Below are 27397 nucleotides of genomic sequence, written 5' to 3'. Positions count from 1 at the left end.
AATTTCCAAATAGCTGCTAAGTGCTAAGCCCTTTTGCCTATATTTCAGAATATTTCTCACATGCTTTGCCTTTTTGCTCTGTAGATTATTTTTTTATCTATCCGGGGGCAGAACTCCAATCAAAGAGTGAAAGCTAAAGAGACAGAGATTATAGCTTATTTTAAGGAAGGACTTTGTAACAGTCACAGCTGCCCACAGATGGGCTAGGGAGTTTACTATCTCCAGAGATGTTCAAACATAGACTGGCTGACCAGAAAGCAGAAGTTTAAGTATCTGACGAGTGGTTGGACTTGATGGCATTTAACATCCCATAAAACCTTGAGATTCTATAGTTCCTTTTATCACTGTTTTCTTTTAAGCCCTTATTGTCCATCCCACCCCCATTGTTTGAGCAAATGTTTTCATCCCAAGGCTGTGTCTGAAACTTTAGGCAGACCTGGTTTTTCTATGCTTCTTTTCCTTGTGATTTCCTTTCTCCCTACTCCAATCCTCATACACACATGTGAAGATTCATTTGTTCATTCACTCCATCTACTATGTGCTTGGTGCTGGAAATACAGAATTGAATGAGTCATCTTTGCCTTCAAATACCACCCAGGTAGAGAGCTAGACACCTACATCATAGATTACAGCACAGGGTGATGGGGCCATAGGATCCCAATGGAAAAGCAGAAAAGAGATCATTTGACCTGGGCAAAAGGCAAAAATGTGGACTGAGTTTTGAGGACTGAGTAGACTTCACCTTGGTGAACAATAAAGGAAAGGATCTTCCAGAAGGACCACTATACGCAAAAGCACATAAACCCACATGGGTATAACATATATTTGGAAATGATGAGCTCAATATGGATGGAGCAAAGAGTGGTGGGAGGGAAGCGATGGGCGAGGACAGTTTATAAAGGGCTGTAATTAAGCTAATGCTTTTAACCTTACTGTGATCACTCTATGGTAGCCACCAAGTGACAATAATCAGATTTGCTACTCAGGAGATGAATAGAAGAGAGTTTGGAAGGGGTCAGAAAGGAGGCAGGAAGATAAACTGATGTTTAGGCAAGAGGTGATGGGAGCTCAGCTAAGTCAATGGCAGTGGGAATGAAGAGTAATATATGGACTTTTAGAAATATTCATCTGCACCTGCAGAATTTGAGAGACTGATTAGATGAGCGAGCAAAACATCCAAAATGGCCCTTAGGTTTTTTTAATTTACATTTTTAGAGATGGGGCCTCACTATGTTGCCCAGGCTAGGCTTGAATGCCTTGACTCAAGTGATCCCACTACCTCAGACTCCCAAGTATCTGGGACTACAGGTGTGTGCCACCACACCTGGACCCTTAGGTTTTAAATTAGGTGACTGTGTGGGAAGTAGAGCCAATGCCTGTATAGAGAATATAAATGGAGAAAATGACTACTTGGCAGATAAATTCAGAACTTAGCTAGTGGACTAGTTGCTAGAGGACAGAAGAAAGGAGAGACTTAGAGATGGATAACAAATTCAGAAGCACAACAGGAAGAATAGAAGGATACCCTTATGTCTTTGCATAAGGGTATCCTTCTAAATATTATATGTAATAATTATTAATAGATACTATTTGTGCACATCAGCTACATACTAGGCACTAAACCTCACATAAACCATACGGGGTAGAAGTTAATATCATTTTATAAATGTGAAAAACTCAGGCTCAGAGAAGTGAAGTAACTTGCCCAAAGCCATCCAGTGCCAACATAGGTTTTATGATCCCAGTGTGCTCTGTTCCACACATACTGACTTTGCTGACCTTGCAAGTCCGAACAAGAATAAGACTCCTCCCAACCCTATATTCCTTTTAGAATCTAGAATATTGAAACAATATCATGTACAAACTTGATATTTCCACTTAGCCCTCAAAGTTGGAAGAAACCTCTCTTCACCTTGCTGTGTTTCCTTCAGGTTTTCTTTGATTTTGGTTTTTGTTTTCCCGTCCCATAGTCAGTCAAATCCATATTTTAATGGGAAGATGGAGCTTGGCCTATCATACAGACCAATGGTTTCCAAAACATGGTCCCATGACCAGCAGCATTAGCTGCAGCTGGGAATCATTAGAAGTGAAAATTCCCCATGCCCACTGCAGATCTACTGAACAAGACACTCTGGGGTTGAGGCCTAGAAATCTGTGCCTTAACAAGGCCTCCAGGTGATTCTGATGCTGGCTGGAGTTTGAGAACTATTAATGTAGGCTAAACTGCTATATCAGGATTGTATAGATGATTACAATGTGACAAGGTAGCAATCTAAATCATGGTGAATCCAAATGCCATGTCAACTGCTTAATGAAAGAAGAACTGCCAATAAGCTTGCTCACAGGCAATTTTTGAGAAACAACATTTTCACTTCTTTGGAGGTCAGTTCCCACACTGTACTTCACTGAGTGCACATGCATTTGAGTAAACCCACAATAATGTACCAACTACTCTTTTATTTATCACTCAACATAGCATATAAACAGAGGGAACCTGAATTCTAAATTTCATAGAGTTGAACTAACTAGGATTTTCAGATAAATTTACTAGTTTCCCAGTTTAACCATCAGCTCAGCTCGGCTCAGGGTGAATGAAAACATAAGATCAATTAAGATTTTGAAATTAGATTCCCCAATGATCACAACAGAATCAAATTAGAGGACATCATCATTGATCCATTCCCCTTCTCCCTAGCTCCTCAAAAAACAACAAGGAAAAACAAGTTTTGGGAGGATACAAAGTATAGTAAATGCAATCTTCATCTGGTGGGTTTTTTTTTTGGGGGGGGGGCCAGAAAAGAGGGTAGGAAGGGCACCTGAGTTAGGCTATACATCTGCATACGTTATTAACAAAACATTACTAACATAGGAGGACCCCACTCATGAAGTCAAGTAGCCAGCAGCTAAGGATGATTATCTGCACTTCAAGCTTTCAAATTACATATAGTGGAGGGAAGAATTTTTGTAGAAAAAAATAACATTGGCCAGGCGTGGTGGCTCACCCTGTAATCTCAGCATTTTGGGAGGCCGAGGTAGGCGGATCGCCTGAGGTCAGGAGTTCGAGACCAGCCTGGCCAACATGGTGAAATCCCCTCTCTACTAAAAATACAAAAATTAGCTGGGTGTGGTGGTAGATGCCTGTGATCCCAGCTACTCAAGAGGCTGAGGCAGGAGAATTGCCTGAACCCAGGAGGCGGAGGTTGCAGTTAGTGGAGATGGTGCCACTGCACTCCAGCCTGGGTGACAGAGCAAGACTCTGTCTCAAAAAAAAAAAAAAAAAAAAAAAAAAAAAAAGAAAGAAAGAAAAAGAAAGGAAAGAAGGGAAGGGAAGGGAAGGGAGAACATCTAGGCCAAAGATATTGGGATTTTTGATAATAGAATGGCTAAAAAGAGGGGGTGAGGGATAAAAGACTGCACATTGAGTACAGTATACGCTGCTCAGGTGATGGGTGCACCAAAATCTCAGAAATCACCACTAAATAACTTATCCATGTAACCAAAATCCACCTGTTTCCCAAAAACTATTGAAATTAAAAAAAAAAAAAAGAATGGGCTAAAAAGCAATAGCCTCAGCACACTTGCAGATGAATGGCATCCCCCCAAGTGGGGAGAAGTCATTGTGAAGACGCAGAGAGGGACGTTTTCATCTTTTTTTTTCCTGAGGCTAATCAGACACAGCTGATTTTAAAATGTGCATGGCAGCCAGCTTTCCCATGTGACACAGGCTCATCTTCCCCAGCTTATAGCTCCTTGTCATTGTTGGAGCACACGGGCCAACAGAAAGACAAACACTGTCAGGACAGAGTGTGCTACTAACCTGCTCATGAACTTGTAACGGCGGGGCAGGTAATAGATTTTTCTCCTGGAAGAACAGCAAAAATGAAGCCAGTCGAGAAGAAAACCCATCGTCAGTTACAGTTTGAACTAGCAAGGAAGGAAAGGAGATTGAAGATAGAAGCCTGTAAGAGGTGAAGAAGAAAAAACTAAAAAGAGATTAACAGTGAGAAATACAGTGGGAACACAGGGCATGCGTTTTTGAGTCATGAAATCTTATGAAACAGTTTCCTTTGATATTTCTCCCTCTACCCATTACCATAATTTTTTTAATGGTTGCTCCTCGCCTACAAAGCATGTGCAGTATGATAATTTGGAGTGATTGGTATCTGCACAGCTTCAGCTGAGGTCAGCTTTTTTCCCCAGGGAAATGCAAAGATGGATCAGAGGGCAACATACATAATTTAATGGGCATGCTATTATGTTAACTAATATTTATATAGCACTTTAAGTTTACACAGGACACTTCTCTCATGGTATAGACAGGAGTAATATAAATATAAATAAATACATACATATGCATTTCACAACCAGTATGGGAAGGACACTGACTTGTCAGCATTAACACCCAGCTGTACATAACCACACCGGGGCACACTGGCTAACCACTGGCCCTGGCTTTAGGTGAATTAAATAGGTAAAATGAAGGAATTCTGGAAACTCTACAAAAATCTATCTTTAAAAAATGTTAAAAATGAAAATTCTTGGTGTAGTTTGAATGGAGAATACATGTATTAGATTCTTTATTAAAATGCAACCTCCCTTTCCATATTTCAGGCTTCAACTGAAACTGAATGCAATAATAATGAAATAGGTACTTTTTATGTATATCCTGAACTGTTACTGAACTCTCTGACTTCTGTAAGTGGTAAGTTTATATACCACCAATTTTTTTTGCATATTTGTGAAAGCTTTAAAACATAGGCAAAACTATAGAGACAATAAAAAGATCAGTGGTTGCCAGAGGTACAGGTCAGGGGGAGAAGGAAGGTAGGTGAAACACAGGAGACTTTTAGGGCAGTGCAGCTATTCTGTATGATCCTGCAATGGTGCCTTTGTATGATCCTGCAATTTGCCTTTGTCAAAACCCACAGAACCACACACACATAGAGTCAACCCTAGAGTAAACTATGGAATTTAGTTAATAATAATTTATCAATATTGGTCCACCAATTTTAACAAATATATCACACTAATGCAAAATGTTAATAATAAAGAAACTGTAGGCTGGGGGAGAAGGGGTATATTGGAACACTAGTATCTTCTCAATTTTCTATAAACCTAAAAATTTCTCTAAAAAGTAAGGTCTATTAGTTATAAAAAATATCCATGGACATATAGGTATTTAAGAAGCAGGTTTTACTGTAATTTCTCATAAGAAATCTATTCCTATATTTCCTTTTAAACATTATAGGGATAAAAATCCATGGCGACTAAACTTGGGATTCAGAAGTACCATCTACAGAAAATTATGAATACAGGTAAGATTCTTTGGGTATTTAAATTCAGCTAAAATGATGTTTGTACATTTTGTTGAAATGATGTAGTGGGAGAATTCCTCCTTTGGAAATGCATGTATCTCCTTAGACTAGAGTTATTTGTCTGAAACTGTGGACACAATAATAGCAAAAGTTTTTAATCCATCAGGTTACAAGTGAAGCCATGCTTAGTAGGTAAAACTACATCAATATTAATGAGGTCAATTAGTGTCACACATTAACAATATTTTCTTCTAAAATTGTCCTGCAGGAATTCCTATATCTAAAAAGAAGATCATTGTTCATGTTCATTTTCATTTCATTGCTTGGTTCACATTCTCTCAATGCTGCATTAAAAAAGTATTAATGCTGCTTGGAGGCAGCACATTTCTGCTACGTAGTAGGCATGCAGAAGTGTTATTCATGATGTGGCCAGGCCCTTCAGATATAAAATCCTTTCCAGGTAGTAAGAGAACTGGCTTTGCATTAACATTGCTCAAGTTTCTATCATCTCTCCGGGTTCTTTGTTACAGAAGTGTGTTCTGGCAGAAGGTTTTATGGGATTTATTTATACTGGAGAGGGGTGTATAAATTTCTATCTAGACATATTTTGTAGGGTTTTCTTTCTCTTTTGGTTCTTAGGTATAATATGGTATTAATCCACATTAGACACTTATTATATCATTGATAAATATTTGGCTTTAACTATTATAGTATAAAAAATTACAGTGGAATCTAAATTGACATTCCTTATCTCTCCCTAGTGGGTATGTATTCCTTTTTTTAATCCTTGAGTTCTCAGATTTTCTTTTTAACAGTTAAATACAAAAATAAATCATAAGATCAGAACTATATTTATTACCCATTCTGAGAATTTTGCCTCCAGGAAAACAGATGCTAGAAATCGCAGCCTCTATTTTGACTTGGTATTAGGACATACAGGCCAATAAACAAAGAAGATAAGATGCACCAGGGAGATAAGATGCACAAGCCTGTGAATGGAAATTGCCTTTCTCTAAATGTGTCCCTAACCCTTCTCTCTGTCTCTATAAATGTTCTTTGTCTCCACAACTTTCCACAGCTCATTAAAAGATAGACTGTAGAGTTGGCACCAATTTGCCTCATTTCTGTCACCTAATGTGGTCTTACTGGCAAACTGCAAACCAAAAGTACATCATTCTTTGAGTCCCTTCAGAACTGGCCTTGGGACTACATCCATCCACCTTTTTAGCAGATTGCATTACAAAAGACCCACATATCTTGGCATTTCTAATTTCAGGTTTAATATTTTATTTCTATATAGCACATGCAGATCACTTTTCCATAATCCATAGGGAAAATAAAAATATTCATTGTGAAATGAAGGTAAATTAATCCTTTTAAATAACTAAGGAATACAAAGTATTTTCTATTCCCCTTGGAACAAATATCAATATTTGTGTTTGCAGAATATTTATGACTTTTTAAAATTAAAAAAAAATTTTTTTTTTTAAAAGAAGATCACATTGTCATGAAATTTCTTGCACTTGTATCTACAGAAATACATTTTGATGTTTTTCTGGAAGGGACTGGTCAGTAAAGAACATGAAAATATGCCCCTGTGCAACTGCTGCCTGTGGTCTGGCTGTTCAAAGCAGCAGTACACAGGACTTTTAAAAATGGCACTTTGGAAATAAAAATGCTACTTGGAAAATGCTTCTTTATTACAGGCACTGGAAATATCTACCTGCTAAGAACTGAATTAGCCAGAATTTTTCACAAAAAGCCATGAAATCATTATTGGACATGAAGGCTTATTTGCATATCCTAAACATTTGAAACATTCCCTCCTCTAATGGCCTTCCAATCTGCATTTCAGTTTTATTTGTTCTGAGAGAGGAGAACATTAGATTTACAGTGAAGCAGCAGAGAGAGTGGAATAAAATACGTTTCTACCTACCTGAAAGGCATTCTTACATTCATTTGTTCTGCATATCTTCCAAGGACTTCCCATGGGGCATGCAACTTCACAAAGATAATGTCACTATTTATTAGAGAGGACTGAAACAGAAAAAAGAAACTAAATTGAAAAGTATATTCAAGGCTCCCACAGTTTAAGTTGAGTTGGAACTTAGAACGCATGGACTTGGACAGAGTTTATGATTTGGGGCATTCCTCAGCAATAGGCCAGACCCTTACAAGTGCACGTATTCATTTAATAAACATCCCATTGTGTGTGTGGCACTCATGTCAGCTGGAGACCCAGCTGTAAACAAGAGAGGTATGAATAACATTTACATTCTACAAAAATGTTAAAGAAGATGGGCAAGAACAAGTTGAAAAGCAAGGACAGGCCAGGCGTGGTGGCTCGTGCCTGTAACCCCAGCACTTTGAGAGGCTGAGGTGGATCACCTGAGATCAGGAGTTCGAGACCAGACTGGACAACCTGATGAAACCCCGTCTCTACTAAAAATACAAAAATTAGCTAGGCATGATGGCAGGTGCCTATAATCCCAGCTACTGGGGAGGCTGAGGCGGCAGGAGAATCGTTTGAACCCGAAATGCGGAAGTTGCAGTGAGCCGAGATCACACCACTGCACTCTAATCTGGGCAACAAGAGGGAGAGTCTGCCTAAAGAAGGAAGGAAGGAAGGAAGGAAGGAAGGAAGGAAGGAAGGAAGGAAGGAAGGAAGGAGGAGAGAAGACTCAGATAATATTGAGTGTTCTGAAGATAAAGTAATGAGAGTTATGGGAGGTGGCTACATACTCATTTGGACAAGGGGTCAAGGAAAGTCTTCTCTGTGGAGGTGACATGTAAGCTGAGACCTAAGGAGGAGAAGGCACCAGCTGGGGAAAGAGCATGGGATAAGCGCTCTGGGTGCAAAGGCCCTGAGCTGGGAAGCTGCCTGGTATGTTGAGGGAGACAAAAGGAGAGCAGAGGGCTGAGGTGTACTAAGGAGGGAAGAGTGGCATCAGAAGAGGCTGAGAAAGTGAGCAGAAGACAGAACGTGCAGCGGACTTTATTCTAGGAACACTGGGAAACCACTTTGATTTAGGTTGTCAAAGATCACTGTGGCTGTTTCATAGAGAATAAATGATGAGAGAGAAGAAGGAATGTTCTCAGTCATCCAGGCAAAAGCAAGAGTTGGTGGTGGTGGAGATGAAGGGAGCCAAAAGATGTGAGATTGCAATCTGGGTGGGTGACTGGCAAAGCTTTTTGAAAGAGCTGTGTTCTTTGGCTAAAGACTTTGCCTCCTTCGGGGCTTTTTATCAACCCAGAACGTAGAGAAGTAAAACTAGGACTTCACACCCTGATAACCATCCAACAGATTTTGGTCTATGCCTCTGGACAAAAGGACATGAAAAACCAATTAGGAGATTTCTCTTTGGAAGTCACTTTCCACAAGGAGGGGTCAGTTGTAGAAGGAAAGTGAGAAAATATGAGCCAAGCTAGTTTAAATTAGTAAAGTGGCCAATTACTTACCCCATCTTTCTCATATAGGGTTGATCTGGACTGCATGGCATTTAAGTTTTTATAGACAAGGAATGTTGACAGATATGTTAGGACTTTGTGCTTTGTGGCTAGACTTTTCTTATACTAGTACTGCATAACAATCCTTTGTTGGTTCTTCTTGTTGTTTTTGCACAACTAACAAAAATAGAAGCTCAACTTTTTCCTCTAGCTGGGGTAAATTTGCACTCTGGGAAATTGTTTTCAAATTGCAGGTGGATGTAAAGTCGTAATTCATTTATCATACTTTAATTCGGAGTCTTTTTGACCTGAATTATAAACATTCAAGGGTTATAAATACTATATGTAAATCAACTCAGCAAGATATCATGAAAATCAAACTGGCATCAACTGCAGTGTTCTCAGAGACTGGTGTGATGCTGAATTTCCCAAGGGTAGGAAGGCCAGGGCCCATCAGTAGTGGGAGGCACTCTCCAATATTGGTCTGAAAAGCCTAACTTTCTGGCAGTTCAGGCTGAAATGAGGTTTTGTCTTCTGGCTTGGGACAAGTAGTGCCCTGAGTATAACCCTCCTGAGAACAAGGAATATTTCTGTTATTCGTAGTTGGATCTTTTGGGCCTAGCACAGTGCTTGGCACAGAGGGACCACATGCCCAGTGTTTGTCCAATCCATGAATATGATTAGCGAAATGTGGGCAGTTAGACCTGGCCCAGGTGAATATTGGATTCCTGTGAAGCAGGAGGTGACTGTCAATGAAGTGACTCTTAGAATGAACACTGCAGGTTACTGCAAATGAGGTGCCTGTCCAGGGAGTGGACAAACCAGTAACAACTGAAAATTTGATGGCCAATGCTTTGTCTCTATAAAAACTGTTTTCTTCTGTTCAGTAACCTATTATGGTCAGTCCTCCCGGCACAGCTGCTTAGATCAGCTAAGTAGTCGGGTATGTGAATGAGCTCACAGGCTGCGATGCCCATATGGAACATACAGAAACATCACACACACACTGTCAGTCCCGCCCCATTTCATGCCTGTGGATGCAACGATGCCTTGGGGATCTGAAATGGTCTCACAGCTTTTCAGCTGAGCATTTGTTGGATTTTAGAAAAGATTGCCGCTTGCTTTTCAATACATAGTACAGTTTTCCAAGTTATAAAGCAGAAGAAAGACTATATTTCCTAAAAATAGTTCTTTTTCTTTATATGAAGGTATATTTCATATCTGGGAAGGCTTTGTGGCTTCCTAAGTTGGAAATTTTAATCATGATAATGGGATTTTTGCTAAATTCACTTAGCTTTCCTATAAGGTTCTATATTCACTCATCTTCCTATGCGAGAAAGAGTAAAATTGTGCAACACAGAAGACACTATATGGAAATGTGATAGATTCACTGAATTAAACAAATGATTTAGAGCAGAATATAGTGCTTAGAGCATACTCTCTCCATAGATTTACTGTAATTGCTAGGTTTTACAGAAAATAAACAATCTAGTGGGAAAATAATCATTTGAAGACTTTTCATAAATGTATGTAAACATTAAAAATATATTAAAATATTCCACTCAGAGAACAATTTAAATACCACGTTTCTATATGTAGAAAAGCTAAGTTCATTATCTGAACACATACTGAATCAACTAAAACTCTGATGTGGGATCTCAACCATTTTCTGCATAAAAGGATAGCTGTTTTGATTTATTCAGCCTGATGGAAATCACTTATTATTTAAATAATAACAATAAAAACCTCAATTTATTTATTTATTTATTTATTTATTTATTTATTTATTTATTTTTCATGCTTTGCAATTGTCAAAGCACATTCACATGTTACCCCATCTTATTCCCATATGAATCTTGTGACTTCAGTTTCCGAGAGGAGGAGAAAGAGAGGTGACAAGTGGCTCACCCATAGCCAAACTGAATGTTTACCCCAGACAGAGCTGATTCCATACCCTCACCTCTTAACTTCCTTTTGAATTATACCTGATAACTTCTGAAGTTTAAATAAATCCATGGCTTTGCAAATGCATTAAGATGCATAGACTCTGAATTGTTGCTTTATCAGTTTATACAGATTCATCTTAAAAGAATTTCATATTTTAGAAAACAAAGCAACAAAAATAAAGAGGCTTTCCTTCATGTAAAGCAAAATTAGGTTACTAATGAACTGAGATTTTATTTGGGGCTATTAAAGGATTTTTTGATTATCTTGAGAAAAAATACTACCTGAATTCTCTTGAATGGCGATGAACATCTATGAGTCCTCTCTCTCTCTCTCTCTCTCTGTGTGTCCCCTTTACATACTTAAGGGAAAATATAGTGTATGGGGCTTATTGTTTATATTCAGTTTTTCAAGGAAGAACTGAGAAGGCATTACCTACTGCTTGTTACTGAATGCCTTCTGAACTTCAGCCCTGAGAAATAAATGAGAAACAGATGATTGCTAATTATATGGCCCATAAATCATTCTTTTCTCTACTGCCAAATGATGACACTGCTGTTTCTAGATAGGTCTTTCCTTATTATTAAGTATTCCTTGCCACATAAATCCAAGTGCACAAGAATCAAAGTGAAAAGAAATGAAAGTGATTTTTATGAAACACAGAGTTGTTTCATTAATACACTGCAATACAAATTCCTGGGAATAAAACCTTGGGGAGAGAAAAATTACCACTTAGAGAAGTTTGGAAAAATATTCTTAGATAAATGACTGAGAAAATTAACGAGTATCACGGGAAATTACCTGGAGTAAAAAGAGATAAGATTTACACAAAAAAAAATTATTTTTTTTTCTTTTGTTCAGCAAGAACATACTGAAAACCTTCTATGTACTAAATTTTGGTCCGTGCCTTGGTATGTAACAGTCATGGTCCTTGCAACAGTAAGGCAGGAGAAATGCCATGCCACTATCCAATCCAAGCAGTCCATCTCTCAAAGGAGTGTGTATGCATATATATGTACACATATATGTGTGTGTGTGTATATATATACGTGTGTGTATACTGTATACACACACACTATATATACACACACTGTATATACACACTGTATATACGCATACAGTATACAGTGTATACTGTATATGCGCATAGTGTACAGTGTATACTGTATATGCGCATAGTGTACAGTGTATACTGTATATGCGCATAGTGTACAGTGTATACTGTATATGCGCATAGTGTACAGTGTATACTGTATATGCGCATAGTGTACAGTGTATACTGTATATGCGCATAGTGTACAGTGTATACTGTATATGCGCATACAGTGTACAGTGTATACTGTATATGCGCATAGTGTACAGTGTATACTGTATATGCGCATAGTGTACAGTGTATACTGTATATGCGCATAGTGTACAGTGTATACTGTATATGCGCATAGTGTACAGTGTATACTGTATATGCGCATAGTGTACAGTGTATACTGTATATGCGCATACAGTATACAGTGTATACTGTATATACACACACACACATCTCCACATCTCATGGATTCCTGATGCCATTTACTGAGAAGAGGAAATAGAGGCAGACCAGGTTTGGCCATGGGGGATGGGGGTACAGAGGTAGATCATAAACTCAGTTTTGGAAAAGTTAAGTTTGACATGCCCAGGAGAAGATGTCTTGTGGGTAGTTAGACAAATGAGTCTGGAGCTCAGGGTAGAAGTCTGGGCCGGAGATACAAAGTAAGTGTGTCTAGGATAAACATGATATTTAAAGGGCTGGTAGAGGCCACCATGGGAGCATAGGTACAATGCCATGTGGTTAGCAAATCGGACTGTGAGGTTGGACTTCACATATTTATATTCATTTATCTACCTCTTACCAGCCCTGTGATCTTGAACAAGCTATTTAACTTCTCTGTGCCTCAGTTTGTTCAAATGTAAAATAGGAAATGACAGCAATACATATCTTATTGAATTGTATTAAATGGCATAACACCGTTAAGATGCTCATAGTAAATCTAAAAATATGCTTATTATCTCCAAGAGGGGCCACACCATATTGGTGGTGTGGTGAAAAGAACATAGCATTCCTACTCACTCAAATTGTAACCTGAGAAGGTAATAAATAAGAAACCAGTATTTTGGAAGGATTCATCAGTCTTTGATTACAAGCCCCAACCACCAGACATCCTGAGATCCAAGCACCCAATTCCTGTCTTTTGTCCCTCAGTATCTTCAGGGTTTCCTGCAGGTTCCTCTATGACATTCATTCAACAACACCCAAAAATGTTCATTAAGTGGCTACTCTGTGTCAGGGACTCTTCTAGGTGCTGGATATACCACAGTAGACAGAATTTACAATCTAGAGTGGGGGACAGACATCAAACAACAAATAAGCGTGATTTAAAATTATGAAAGGTATTTAAAAAGTTAAAGAATATAGTTCTATGGGAGAGAAGAACTGGAGGCACCCAATTAAGATTTGCCAGTTGATCTGTGATTAGGTGACATTTAACCTGAAATCTGAAAGATGAGATGGTGTTAGGCATGGGAAGAGTCAAGTGAGAAGCATTCCAAGCAGAAGAAACAGCAAGAACAAAGGGCCAGAGGTTGTTCTGGGAACTGAAAGGCTGGGGTGATTGAACATTGTAAAGTGTGAGGTGGAGACAGTTACCTAAGATAGGATTAGAGTGGAGGGCTGGGAATGACCATGCCAGGCCAGGTACAACGTGGTAAGAAGTTTGGATTTGTTTTCTAAGGCCAATAGGAAGCCACTAATGAGTTACAGGCAGGGATCACTTGTTTCCAAAAGTGTGTGCTGCATGTTTTGTAGAGAATGGTCCAGAGGAAGCATAGGAGTGGAAAGTTCAATAAGAAAGTTATTCTAGTAGCCAGGTGAGACAAGATGGTGGCTAGAACCAGAAGGAAAGGAGAAATAGACGGACTTGAGATCTAGTGGAAGTAGGTTTGAAAGAACTTGGGACTGAACAAATCAGGAGGGTGAAAAAAAAATCCAGTGCCTAGAATGATGCAGAGGTTATTTGGCCTGGGGAACTGGACAGATGGTAGTACTCTTACCTGCAGTGAGGGGCTGGAGCCGTCCAGTTTGTCCCAAAGTTGTGTAGGTGACAATGCACCTGTAAATCATGGTGGTCTTTGCAGATAGCCATGAATCCCATTGTGTGAATTGTAACTTAGCATTCACTCACACATCCACTCATCTATTCTGCAAATCTTTACTGATGGCCTATGATGTTCCGGGGCCTGTCCTAGGTGCTAGGAATACAGCTGTGAACACAGACCAAATCCCTGCTCCTGAGAAACTCAAGCTCTAATGGGGAGACAGACCCTCAATAAATAGACGTGTAACACTTCTGATGATGTGCTTTGAAGAAAAATAAAGAGTAAGAAAATAGAAAGTAATGGTGGGAAGGAGATGCTATTTTAGATAGAGTGGTGTGGACAAGCCTTTTGATAAGGTTACATTTGAACAGAGACCTGAAGAAAGTACTCAGGGAGGCTGTTCTATTACACAGGGAGAGAGCATTCCAGACAGTGAGAAGAGTAGAAGACAAAGGCCCTGAGGCATAAATATGCTTGACGTTTCAATTTACTGAGCATGAAGGATCAAATCAGGTTAGCCACTTGCATCTGCTCTGTATCCCCTTAGGTAACTACTCGGGCATCACTTTCTCATAACTATACTGTTAAGAGAACAAAGCAAAACTCTAAAATTCTGTGGCTAGGAGGAGATATTAATTTCTAATTGGAAACTCAGATAAGCCTCTTGGACTAAAAAAATCATAGTGAATGCAAATGAATAGTAATGCTAGAGACGGGACCAGCTACATAGTGCCACTACACGTTAGGTGGTGTTTTAGTCTTAAAGCTTTTGCATACATTAAATCATTCAATTTTCATAGCAACCCTATGAAGCAGGTATTATTATTATTCTAATTTATTGCAAATGAGGAGCTGAAGCACAAAGAAGTCTGGTACCTTGGCTAAGTTTACTCAAGTAAGGAATGGAGCCTGGTTCTCACCAATGCAGTCTGGCTTCAGAACTACTGTTTCACAAGAAGAAAGCTGAGAGGCTCACACAAATATATTTGCTCATGAACTCAATTCCACTGTAATTTTATTTTTTGAAGAAATGCTTAAATATATATTACAGTCAATGTACAATGCATACAGTTGTCTCTAACATCCTAAAACTAGTGTAAGGCCAGTAGTAAGAGCAAATTTCAAGCCTGGTTCTGCCATCCGTGGGCACATTACTCAATTCATAAGCCTCAGTTTCTTCATTTGTAAAATGAGGAAAATAATACCTGCCTTGCAGCATCGTTCTGAAGCTGTCATGGTTGTATAGTACTGGTTCAATAAGTGAGAATTTCCTTCTTCCACCCACAGGTACTGAATGCATAGTGGACATTTGGGTAACCCTCCAATAGCTGATGCTAGAATTCCTTGATGTGTCTGGAATCTAGCCTGTGAAACTGATGGATAAATGTACATTCCTCGAGGGTTAAAGGGCTCAAAGTAATTGCCAGGCAACTTCAACTCCTCTCAGTGGGGCTATCATCTAACCAGCTGTGTAGCACTGGGCAATGACTTGTGCTTTTATGAGCTCCAGTTTTCTCTAAAAAATGAGGGCATGTGTCTCTAAAAAGAAATTTTTTGCATCTGTTATTCTTTTCCCTTAGGGACACACTGGAATTTGTGAGTGTAGTTTACAAATGCTCTTCAGCTGATTCAGATGCAATTTCCTCTCTGCAACACATACACACACACAGACACACACACACACAGACACAAACACACACACACAGTGCCCTGGTGGAGAGAAGCCTCTTGAAGTACCATGTGTTCCTAAATAATTACAATATTCATTCCCTGAAGGTGACATTAGTAACAGCAACAAGAAATAGGTGTGTGTGAAATTGCCACCTCCTCCCTCTTAGTAGACCTTTAAATGGAGGTCCCTAAGGACTTCATCCAGGCTCTATGCTCATTCTACCTGTCCTCCCTGGATGATCTCATCCCTCCTAATGGCTTTAGATGTCACCTATTAGCTGATATCTCCAAGACTCATATCTTTGGCCCACACCTCTCTTCTGAGCTCCAGATCAGTGTAGCCAATGGTCAATGTGGCACCTAGTACCTCGTGTCTCACTGGCAGATCAGACACATCAATGTCTACAGTGGATCTGCTTCACTGGCAAAACTGCTCTTCTTCTCAGTGTCCCCAGACCAGGAAATGGCACAACCATCCTCTTAGTGGCTCAAGTCCAGGAGCCATCTTTAACTTCTTTTTTCCTTATGTCACAGCCAACAAATCACCAAGTCTTATTGATTCTACCTTTTAAACTTCTCTCTAATCTATCCACTTCTCTCTATCTCTATTGATACCACTCTCTTTAAGCAACCATCATCTGTCTTCTTGAATACTGCAACAGCCTCATGGCTGGGCTCCTTCCATTGCAGCGTGGATTGGCCTGAATGCACTAGATGAGTCCTTAAAAGAGAGCCTACAGGTCAGAGAGATTCTCCTGCTTGCTTTGAAGAAATAAGCCACTGTGTTGTGTGAGGGTCTCTGAGGGGTCTCTAGAAGCTGAGAACCGTATCTGGCTGAAGGCCAACAAGAAAATGAAGACCTCAGACCTACAACCACAAGGAAAACTAAATTCTGCCAATAACTATGTGAGAGGACCTTGAGCTCCAGAAAAGAATGCAACCTGGCGGACACCCTGGGGTGGCCTTGGAGGGATCCTGATTAGAGGACACAGTTGAGCTGTACCCAGACTCCTGACCCACAGAGACTGTGGGAGCATAAACATAGGTTGCTTGAAGCCTCGAAGTTTGAAGTAATCTCTTCAGCCGTGATATAAAACTAATGCAGGTCATATTCTAACTAATGAATGCTCTCATTATAGATTTCATTGCTGTCTCTGTGAGACTGTACACTTCTCCACAGTTGTATCCCCAGCACCCAGCATGTTACTGAGCACACGGTCATTTAGAAGGAATGTTTCCTAAATGAATTTATGAACATCTTGTGATCCAGACTTCGAGTAGCTTTCTCACATTATTGATTGCCTTGTTAAAACACTACTATCAGGCAGAAAAAAAATCATCTTCTTACCACAGAGGTTTCAATGTGGCTAAATTTGTGAGAAACTAAAGTAAACTCTCCTCTAGGCCACAATTAGGAGATGTTCAGTGCTGAGGGGCTGAGCACAAATCTTCACACATTTCATTAGGGGTTCTCTGTGTTGTCATAAAGTGAATCCCCTGATGCAAATACTCTTTGTTACTTCGTACCAACCCTGGTGATCCCCATGTCAAGTCTGGAAAACTTACTTCATCAGGGTATCTGAGGAAAATCAATGTTTAGTGTAGCAGTCAGGATGGGCTAAGTTATGTTGCAGCAACTAATAACCCCCAAATATCAGTGACTTCAAACAGCAGAGCTGTACTGTCAGTATTTTAAATTACATTATTTCTATTGGTTAGTGCCATGATAAAGGTTTATTTCTTGTTTATGCTACATGTCTACTGCAGGTCAGCTCATTGTAGTGATTTAGTGGTTCATGCTGATGGGGCCATTAAACACTTAAAATATAACTAGTTCAAATTGAGATGTGCTGACTGTGGAAAATACACACCAGATTTTGAAGACTTAGCATATATACAAAAAAAGAATGTAAAATATCTCAATAATTCCTATGTTGATTATATGTTTAAATGATATCTTAGATCTATTGGATAAATAAAACTATATTAAATTCATTTGTTTATTTTTACCTTTTATATGTGGCTCTCAGAATATTTTAAATTACATTATTTCTATTGGCTAGTGCCATGATAAAGGTTTATTTCTTGTTCATGCTACATGTCTACTGCAGGTCAGCTCATTGTAGTGATTTAGTGGTTCATGCTGATGGGTCACTCTGCCAGAGGGAAGGCAGAGCTACGAGGGCCTCATAAGGATACATATCACTTCTGTGCCCAGCCCACTGAACAGAAGTAGTCATATGGCCACGTCTATCCACAAGACCACCGGAAGTGGGAGTATATCTGATACATACTGCTAATTAATACACACTGATATAGATGACCTTCTTCCATCACCTTCTTAGATCTACTATGAAAAGCAAATGTTTTATCTGCCTCACAACACAATGACTCATAAAATCATTCGGCAAACACCTAAAGATGATTTAACTACTGTGCACTATGTTGCCTAGTGCATAGGCCCTAATTGGACCCTCAGGATACAAAGAAGGTTAAGACATAGTTCAAGATCTCAGTGAACTCAAAATTCAGCAAAGCAATGATGACCCTAATTATAAATAATGTGATTAGTATGAACAGAGGTTGGTCTAATATCCATTGGGAGAGAGAATACTCCCTTTGTAGGTAATCCCAGTACTAAATCTCTCCTTAGAAGTAAGCAATGTCAGTTCTGATCTATAAAATTCCAAACGTCCCTTCACTTCTTACAGACCATCATAATGTTTTTCCTACTCCTTCTAGATGGTATATGAGATAAACTGAACTTGGGGACGACTTTATCATCACAGTATACTTTTTATTATCACAAAACATCAACCCACTGACAACCATTCACAGCTATGACCCAATCAGTAACCCACGAATTGCTATGCCCTTAGTACACTGCAGAGATTAACAGCCATGAAATAAGCAAGACCCAGAAAAGACAGAAGAATTGGGTGTCTTCTGCTAGTAAGGAAGCAATTTAACTTTGGAAATACTTTCTTTTTTTACTATTTGTCTTTTTATTTTTATTTTTTATTTTACTTTAAGTTCTAGGATACATGTGCAGAATGTGCAGGTTTGTTATATAGGTATACATGTGCACTTGGGAAAGGTTATGACAGACCTTCTAAGTCTGTTATATTTATCTCTTGGTGAAATGCTGATCAAAATTAGAGGATGCTACAGGGCAGGATGCTACACAGCAGTATAGTCTATCAAGTGTTTTTACCTAAAGGTTATACAAAACTGTCAAGAAATGGGGCTCCTAAGATTTCTAATAACAGATAAATCTGATAGATTATACCTCAACTCATATTGCTTCCTCACTGGTATAATGCTGATATAACTACCCTCACCTACTTTATAGGGTGTGTGTGTGTGTGTGTGTGTGTGTGTGTGTGTGTGTGAATATGTATGTACATATATATATAAAGTACATTTGAAAACATTTTCTGTGGGGGTCACTAGTGTGGCCCTGGCATGGGTTCTGTCCTTCGGACACAGGGAAATCTGAGCTCTTTGGCCCACTAGGGTAGGCAGGAGCCAAATGATGAGCTCTAGCTGTTGAGCTGTGAGCAGAGCCTTGAAGTCTGGTGTGTGATTTGCCTTTCCCTGCCCCAGAGGCAGGCGTCTGGATGCAGCTTCTGTTATCTGGGTCCCTGGTCACTGCAAAGAGCATTCCTCCTCCTCCACCTCTGCCATCCTGAGATCAAAAAGTAAACCCTGCTGCCTGAAGCCTCTGAGATGACAAAGCCTCGAGTGACAGGCAGAAGCTATATAAAGCTATGGAACTGGACGAAATCACAGGAAGATGAAGACATAGAAGAAAAGGGGACCTAGGATCAAGTCTTGAAAGACTAATATTTGAAGATCAAACAGAAGAGAAGGTGAGCAAAGGGGATTGAGAAAGAGCCAATGAAGAAGGAAGCAATCCAGGAAAGCATGAGATGTCACCAAAGCCAAGAGAAGCATGTTTTTCTCAAGGAGGGAATGACTCATCATGTGGAGGAAAGCTGCTGGTGAGGCCAGTAAGATAACAGACATGGCATGACTGCTGGATATGATCACAGGCCACCTTTATAAAAGGGGTTTCTGTGAAATGGTGAGGGAGAAAGCCCACCACTTCTCAAACTGAGAAGCTTGAAAACAGAATGGTAGGTGAGGAGATGGAGACAGGACACTAGACAAATCTTTCAAGAAGTTTTCTGAGAAGTGTAGAAGAGAAACAGAGTGGTCATTAGAGGAGAGTACAGGGGTCAAGAGATTTTTCATCTTGTGAGTTACAGGAGCATGTTTGTAACAACGGAGTAGAGAGGAAAAATGATGCAGGAGAGAGAGAGGAAGACAATTACAGGAGCAAAGTCCTTGAGAAGGTGAGGTGAGAGGGGATTCAGCGAATAATAGGAGAGCTCCCACAACAGCACACACAGAGTGGTGGGAGGGAAGGTTGAGGGTGGGAAGTCACAGAAGATCCTGTCTGACCATTTTCATTTTCTATCAGAGTATAGGCAAGGTTATCAGCAGAACTGTGTGTGTGTGTGTGTGTGTGTGTGTGTGTGTGTGTGTGTGTGTGTGTTTGCGTGTGTGTGTGTGTGTAGGGGGGTTGAGGGGGATGAGGGTGCAGAGGAAACAGGTGAGAAGGTTGATTGGGGAGAGAGAGGAAAGTGTGAAGTAACAGTGGGCCAACTCCCCCACCTATTCAAGATCTTGGTCAAAATCACCTTCAGTGAGCCCCCACCCAACACCCTATTTAAAATGACTATCCTTTTACCCTTAGTGCTCTCATACCCACATTCTGCTCTGGTTTTTCTTGTGCCATATCATTTATCACCTTCTTTTTTGTTGTTTTTTTTTTTTGAGACAGGTTCTCACTTGTTGCCCAGGCTGGATTGCAGTGGCGCAATCTCGGCTCACTGCAGCCTCAATATCCCAGGCTCAAGTAATCCTCTTGCCTCAGCCTCCCAAGTAGCTGGGACTACAGGCATGCACCAATACACCTGGCTAATTTTTTGTATTTTTTGTAGAGACAAGGTTTCACCATGTTGTCCAGGCTAGTCTTCAACTTGGGACTCAAGCAATCCTTCTACCTTGGCCTCCCGAAGTCCTGGGATTACAAACATGAGCCACTGCACCTGGCCCTCTATTTATCACCTTCTAACATACTGTATTATTTACTTATTTATTATGTTTATTGTTCATGGTCTCCCTCACTAGAATATGAGTTTCACAAGGGTAGGGGCTCTCTGATTTGTTCACTGATGTATCCCAAGTGCCTTGAGTTGTGCCAGGCACTATATGATTATTTAATGATTGAAATTTTAAAATTGAATCAATGAAAGAAAGAAGCAGAGAGAAAGAGAAAGGGTAAGAGAGGGAAGAAGTTACTTAATTTTTATAGAGAGGAAGAAAGCAAAAGTACCAGGCTCACTGAACATTCTCTGGTACCTGTGTGAGACTGTGGTCATGATGTAAAGTGAACCAGTCAGCAAGTTTTTTCCAGCAACATTAAATCACTCAGGGGTGGGCAGGAACAAGATGCAGTTTAACCCAGGTCGGGGCTTTGCCAGGCAAATAAGTCAAAGGAATAAAGGAGTGAGAGAATTCAGGTGCTTGTGAGTGGTCACGATGATGAACTATAGAATCAAAGCTAAGTAATGAGGGACATGAAATAATGATTAAAAGAAATGGTTGTGGCTGGGCATGATGGTTCACACCTGTAATTCTATCACTTTGGGAGGCTGAAGTGGGCAGATCACCTGAGGCCAGGGGTTTGAGACCAGCCTGGCCAACATGGTGAAACCCCATCTCTACTAAAAAAAATACAAAAATTATGTCTTAGTTTATTTTGTGTTGCCACGATAGAATATCTGAGATGGGGCAATTTATGAAGAAAAGATTATCATTTAGTTTATGGTTCTGCAGGCTGGAAAGTACAGGAAAGTAGCCGGGCTTGGTGGTGCACGCCTGTAATCCCAGCTACTCAGGAGGCTGAGGCGTGAGAATCACCTGAACCTGGGAGGTGGAGTTTGCAGTGAGCTGAGATTGCGCCACTGCACTCCAGCCTGGGCAACAGAGCAGACTCTGTCTGAAGAAATAAAAATAATGAACAAAAAAATGGTTGGGATAATTCAACAGCAGGCTTATTATCACAGTCAATATACTCCCCAATGATATTTTTGGACAATTTAAACCCACTGGCCATAGTTTGGATATGGTTTGCTTGTCTCCACCAAAACTCATGTTGGAATGTCATCCCCAGTGTGGTGGTGTGGAGAGGTGGGGCTTTGTGAGAGGTGTTTGGATCATGAGGGTGCTGCCTTTGTGGGTGGCTTGGTGCTTGGTCTCACTCTGGCGAGACTGCATCTGTTCCTGCAGGAATGGATTAGTCCCACAAAAGTGGGTTGTTATGAAGCCAGGACACCTCCCAGGTTTTGCCTCTCTTCGCATGTGTCTACTTCCACTTTGACCTTCTGCCATGATGTGATGAAGCACAAAAGCCCTCATCAGAAGCCGAGCAAGTGTTGGTGCTGTGCTTCCTGTACTTTCCAGCCTGCAGAACCATGAACTAAATGATAATATTTTCTTCATAAATTACCCCATCTCAGGTATTCTGTTGTGGCAACACAAAATAAACTAAGACATCATTCAAAGAAAGTTTCAGTTCCAAGTATTTAAGAGTTTATTTAGAACTCCCTTTCCCTAAAAGAAGTTAATTTTAAAAAGACATTAAGGTACAGCTTTGCTATGTACAAATGGGACAAAAGAAAAAAAGGAAATGACAAACTAAAATTCAGTACTTAATTGATGGCTTAACTGTGTTCTGTCAACTAAGTAAAACATTATGTGACATAAGGAATCAAGATTAACAGTTTTTCACTCGACTGGAGTTTCTACAGATACTTGCAGTTGGGGGACATCCCCTTGAACAATCAGAAGCAACAGCGAACAGCGAACGCCTCTAACAGGTTACCCTTTTATAACTATATGATGTTATCCATGAGTCACTGATAAAAGACTAGATTTCAAAAGATTCTTATTAGAGTCTGAGAAACTGAATCAAGGCAGCCTCAGATGAATGCCAAAGTGATTTACTGCTATACAATCCAAAAGAATATTCTGGCTGAAGAAAGGAACCTACAGACTGAGGAGGAAGAGAGTCCCCAAGAGGCGACATAATGCACTTCTGAAACTCTAATGGGCACAAGGTCTCACCACATGTACTTTTCTTTCCTGCCTGCTGGACTGCTAAGGTCAAGGAAAATCGTGTGTAGTATAGTTTCATTTTTCTGCCTGCTCTACTCCTGGTCTTCTAGAAAACTCTTTTTAATTTCAACATGTGTAGAAAACAGAGAGAATGAAGAATGGAGCTGAAAAACAAAGTACTCTAGTGAGCAGTAACACCACCTTCTTGGAAGACCATCATGATCTTGGCTAAGTTTGCAGGTAATGGCTGGTACAGTTTGTTTAGTAAAATCCTTGGCCTGAAAGAAATTGGCATTGAGATGATTATTTAAATATAAGTACAGTGTGATGGATTTGGTTGTAAAGAGGCTAAATGATATTTGGTTGCAACATTTTGGAAAAAAATTACCATAAAATGCACATCTTTCTAGCTCTGTCATTAAGGTCTAGAACAATTGTATCTGATGTCAATTATGTTCATGGGAAATTGCTAAGTGAGCATATATAATGTGAAAGTCAAGATGACATGATGAACCAGGCACTGTGGACTAGGGAGAAATCCGTGCAGTCCTCATGGGATTCACACTCTGTCTGGGAAGCAGAGGTGCATACAGAGGAGACCTGAGGCCTCAATCCAAAGTCTATCATGCCATTGCTTATGTTGTTTCCCATCCGGAATGCCATGCCCTTCTACTTTCCAACTTGGTGAATATCTAATCATCCTTTAAGTCCCAGGTCACCTCTCTTAACCTTCCTGAAATCTCTGCAGAGTATGAAATTCCCCAGGGCTTCCATAGAATTTTTCAAACTGTATTCTATCCGTTTCACATCTGCCTTCATTGCTAGTTAGTGAGCTCCTCAAATACGCTGAGCATATCATGGCAGCTTGTATTTTCCAAAGATGGCCCCAACATTACTGCTCATCCCACACATCTTCTAGAACCTTATGACTCTCCATCAAGAGGTAGAATCTATGTCCCTTCCCCTCCATTCTGCCTTTCCCGGTGGAGTACAGCAGAATAAATGCTTCTAGGGCTAGGTCATAAAAGTTCACTTTTACCTTGTTTTCCTAGAACCCAGCCACGATGTCATGAGAAAGCCTAGGCAGCCTGTGAAGAGGCCCACAGCCCACAACCCTGGCTGAGCTTTCAGCTGACAGCCAGCCCCAACACTCCAGCCATGTGAGTCAGCCACCTTAAAAGGGGGGTCCTCCAGACACTAGTAGTGCTGCTCCAACTGATGTCCCATGGAGCAGACGGAAGCTGTCCCTACCAAGTCCTGCAAAATTGCAGATTTGAAAGCAAAAAGAATGACTATTATTTTAACATACAAGTTTTGGAGTTGTTTGTTAGGCAACAATAGATAACTAGAACATTTATTTTTTTATTCTCCAGTGCCTGGCACAGTGCCCGGGACATAATAGAAGCTCAATACATGTATGCATGAGGATTGACACTCTATGACTGCAGGGGCTGGATGCGACAAAGGGAACCTTCTTTAATTCCTCTGTGGGCAGTTATGGTGGAAGGAATTTTTAGCTTGTCTTTCCTTGTTTCTTTTCCCTCCGTTGCATCACAAACACAAGGACATTTCCATAGGCAGGCTTGTGGCTGCTGCTGACTATCCAATTAAATATTGGGTCTCAATGAATTCTGCTATGCTTTGAAAAAAGGCAGTTGCCTAACGTTAGCATCAGAACAAAGATGTGGGTTTCTGGGAGGAACTCTGACTGTGGGTGATTTACTCAGCCATGCCCATGTTAAAAAACAGAAATAGCTGCTCCTCCGTCTCAAAGGCAGGTGTTAGATTTCAGACCTTACAACTTTTAAACCATCTGGGTATTACAGAGACGGGGCTAGCACAGCCTCAAATGAAGGGACAGGGGACAACCTGTTAGGAGGGCTGGTGGCTGCACTATATTGTTTGTTGTCACCTTAGCACCTCCTTCTGAGTCCTCTGCATTGCTGAGAAGCTGGGACCAGAACCTGGTTCTGGTTTCCCAGAATCCCCTTCTCCATAAAGTTCTGGGTTAAAGTGTACAATGATGGGTGCTCAGATGGAAAGTGGGAAAGGAGAGGCTGTTTTTCAGGCAGGTAGTTACAGGCAGATTTGAGGTTTGAAGCAGCTCCAGGTAAGTTTTGAGAATCACGTGCTGCAGTCAGGCATTAGTGAGATCCCAGTGGCTTCCACGCCGGCACCTGAGACCTGCTGCTGTGGTGCTTCAGGCTGCAGTGATGGGAGGTGGATTCCCTGACCTTCATGCCCAACCTTTTAAGCGCTCTTACAGTGTTGTAAAATTCTTTATTGAACACTTCATTCCTGGAGGACACAGAGTGGCTTTCCTGCACAACCCCGAATGAAAGAGGGGCTAGGCAGTTATAAGTACTAGGGAAGAATTTTAAAGAAGAAACTTTGGGTTTCTGGGTAGGCAAAAGTGAAGAGGTGGCACCCAGAATGACAGTTCAACTGATTAATGGAAAAGGACAAGTTAGGGAGGTGTTTGCAACCAGGTCGGGCCTCTCCGAAATCCCAACACTGCTCATGCACTTGACTTTTTTCCCTGTTCCGTGCCCTGTAAGAGTTCATTTAGATGCAAACACCAGAGTCTACCTCTATCCCACAGCCAAATCCAGCTATTCCCCCTGTTACCATACCCCCACCATTCAGTTACTCCACTTACTCTTCCTACACCCATGCCAGCCTGCATAGGGGTGCACAAAACAAAGGAAACCCAGCAGTGGGAAAATTCTGCAATGCTTTAGAGAGTTTGATTTAGAAATGCAAATTCCAATTTCTCTTTGTGCTTAGTTCACCCATTATCATAGAGATTTTTCTTGAACTCCTGAAATGAAATAGTGACTCTTTCCCAGTATTCCTGTATATTTCTCCACAATACCTATTACATCTGATATATTTATTTAATGCCTCCCTTCCTTCAATAGTAGTAGATATTCATCCGACATTTGATGAATGAATGAATGAATTACTTCATCTGGAAATGGAGTTATTAGATACTACAGACTGCTCTTAAAATATGCCTATGACACAATAGGAAGTGAGCTAAGCCAGGGCCCTTGCCTCAAGAGGCAGTGCTGCATCATCACTTTTGCAACTAAGGTATGTCAAGTTAAATTAACAATACTCAGCTTACACTTCATGTTCTTCAAATTTTTCACTTGTAAGGGTTACAAGCAGGAGATTGTAAATGGATTTATAGTTCTCCAGGCTGCTTCAAAGCTTTTAAATCTCTCCATGCCATTAATGAATAATTAGTGTCATATTCATGATATATACTTTGCATAATTTTCAGCAATTTATCATAACATAGCAAAAACAGCAGGAGCAAAAATATCACAAAGAAAGGACTTCAGTTCCTTTCATAAATATAATACAATGCCCACATTTGGCACATAATGATGATAATGCAAAACGTGCTTTATATCAGAGAAGTTAAATTTAGACTGCTGAGAAAATCTTTTAGATTAAGCAAGTTTCTTTTTGTGGGATGACAATAGTTCATAAAATGACTTTAGTTTTTCAGCTGTGCCTTGTATAATGGGTATTTTTTTCCCTTAAAGTTGGTCTGTCTTGACTGAAGTAATATGCATGAGTCATGTGAAATACATGTTGATTTGGAATAATCCTTTGAGTAAATCAAGATAACTTTGTACTGGTCATCTTGACCTGGTAACAGAAATGTTTTGATTAAACTTTGTCTACCCAAATAAGCAAAAGCAGTTGAGGTGATAACGAGGCCCGTAGATCTTTAAATCGGTCTCAGAAATTAGAGTAAGACTAAGGGAGGGAGGGAAAGGAGGGAGAGCACCTTCTCTCAAACCATCATCAATTTGATAAAACTGCCCTAACAAGATGAACCAGTAAGAACACAGCCCTGATTCTATAGACTGATATGGAGCAGTGGTAGGTGGACTGAGTCCTGGTGATGAGGTGGGACTTATCGTTATATCTCTTGCCTTCTACCAGGTCCCTTCAGCTTTCCCTAGACACACAAGGACTCTCAGTCCAACAGGTGACAGGGTTGAACGCTTGAGCTTCAGGAACAGGATGACCAGTGGTTGAAATCACTCCCTTCTTTATCAATACCATCAATACCAACAACAGCCATGCATTAAAGCTGTCAATATGTCCAGACTCTTTCCTAAGCATATTGTAATTTATTAACTCATTTTATCCTCATAATAGCCCTTGAGATAGGAATTAACTGGCACTTAACAAACAAAGAAACTAAGGCACAGAGAGATTAAAAGCTTTACCCAGTTATTCACTTAGTAAGTAGTGAAGTAGTAAGCAGATCTAAATCCCAGCTGTCTGGCTTGACAGCCAGTCTTCACATACTCTATTCTTCCCCTCAAATACATAGGCCTCTTTTCTGATTCAAGAGTATGATGTTAAGAGTGCTGAAATAAGTTGGTCGAACATGGATAAAAGAATGGAAGCGCTACCCCCTGGACACTACAACAAACCATATAATGTTGGATCAAGGGTCAAACCCAGGGATTCTCAGCTAGGGATGACTCCTCCCTCTTCCAACAGCAGGACACGTGGCAATGCTTGGAGATATATTTGGTTGTCATTACTTGAAGGAGGTGCTACTGGCATCTAGTGGGTAAAGGCTAGAGATGCTGCCAAATGTCCTGTAAAGCACAGAATAGCCCTCTACAACAAAGAATTATCCAGCCCTAAATGTTAATAGGGTCAATGTT

General features: G+C 40.2%; 1 protein-coding gene across 3 annotated transcripts in view; it reads right to left on the bottom strand.

The window, feature by feature from the left end:
* Nucleotides 1-27397, bottom strand: part of ANO4 (anoctamin 4) — a 345709-nt gene that overhangs the window by 163277 nt on the left and 155035 nt on the right. For all 3 annotated transcript variants that reach the window (XM_030821265.1, XM_003269908.3, XM_003269909.2), the window contains 2 exons: nt 7252-7352; nt 3818-3862 (listed from right to left, as the gene is read on the bottom strand). In XM_030821265.1, coding sequence (XP_030677125.1) covers nt 3818-3862; nt 7252-7352 — 146 coding nt within the window. The remainder of the gene's footprint in view (nt 1-3817; nt 3863-7251; nt 7353-27397) is intronic.

Source organism: Nomascus leucogenys, chromosome 10, assembly GCF_006542625.1.
Source record: "Nomascus leucogenys isolate Asia chromosome 10, Asia_NLE_v1, whole genome shotgun sequence".
Taxonomy (NCBI): domain Eukaryota; kingdom Metazoa; phylum Chordata; class Mammalia; order Primates; family Hylobatidae; genus Nomascus; species Nomascus leucogenys.
This window is presented reverse-complemented; position numbering and strand designations above follow the sequence as displayed.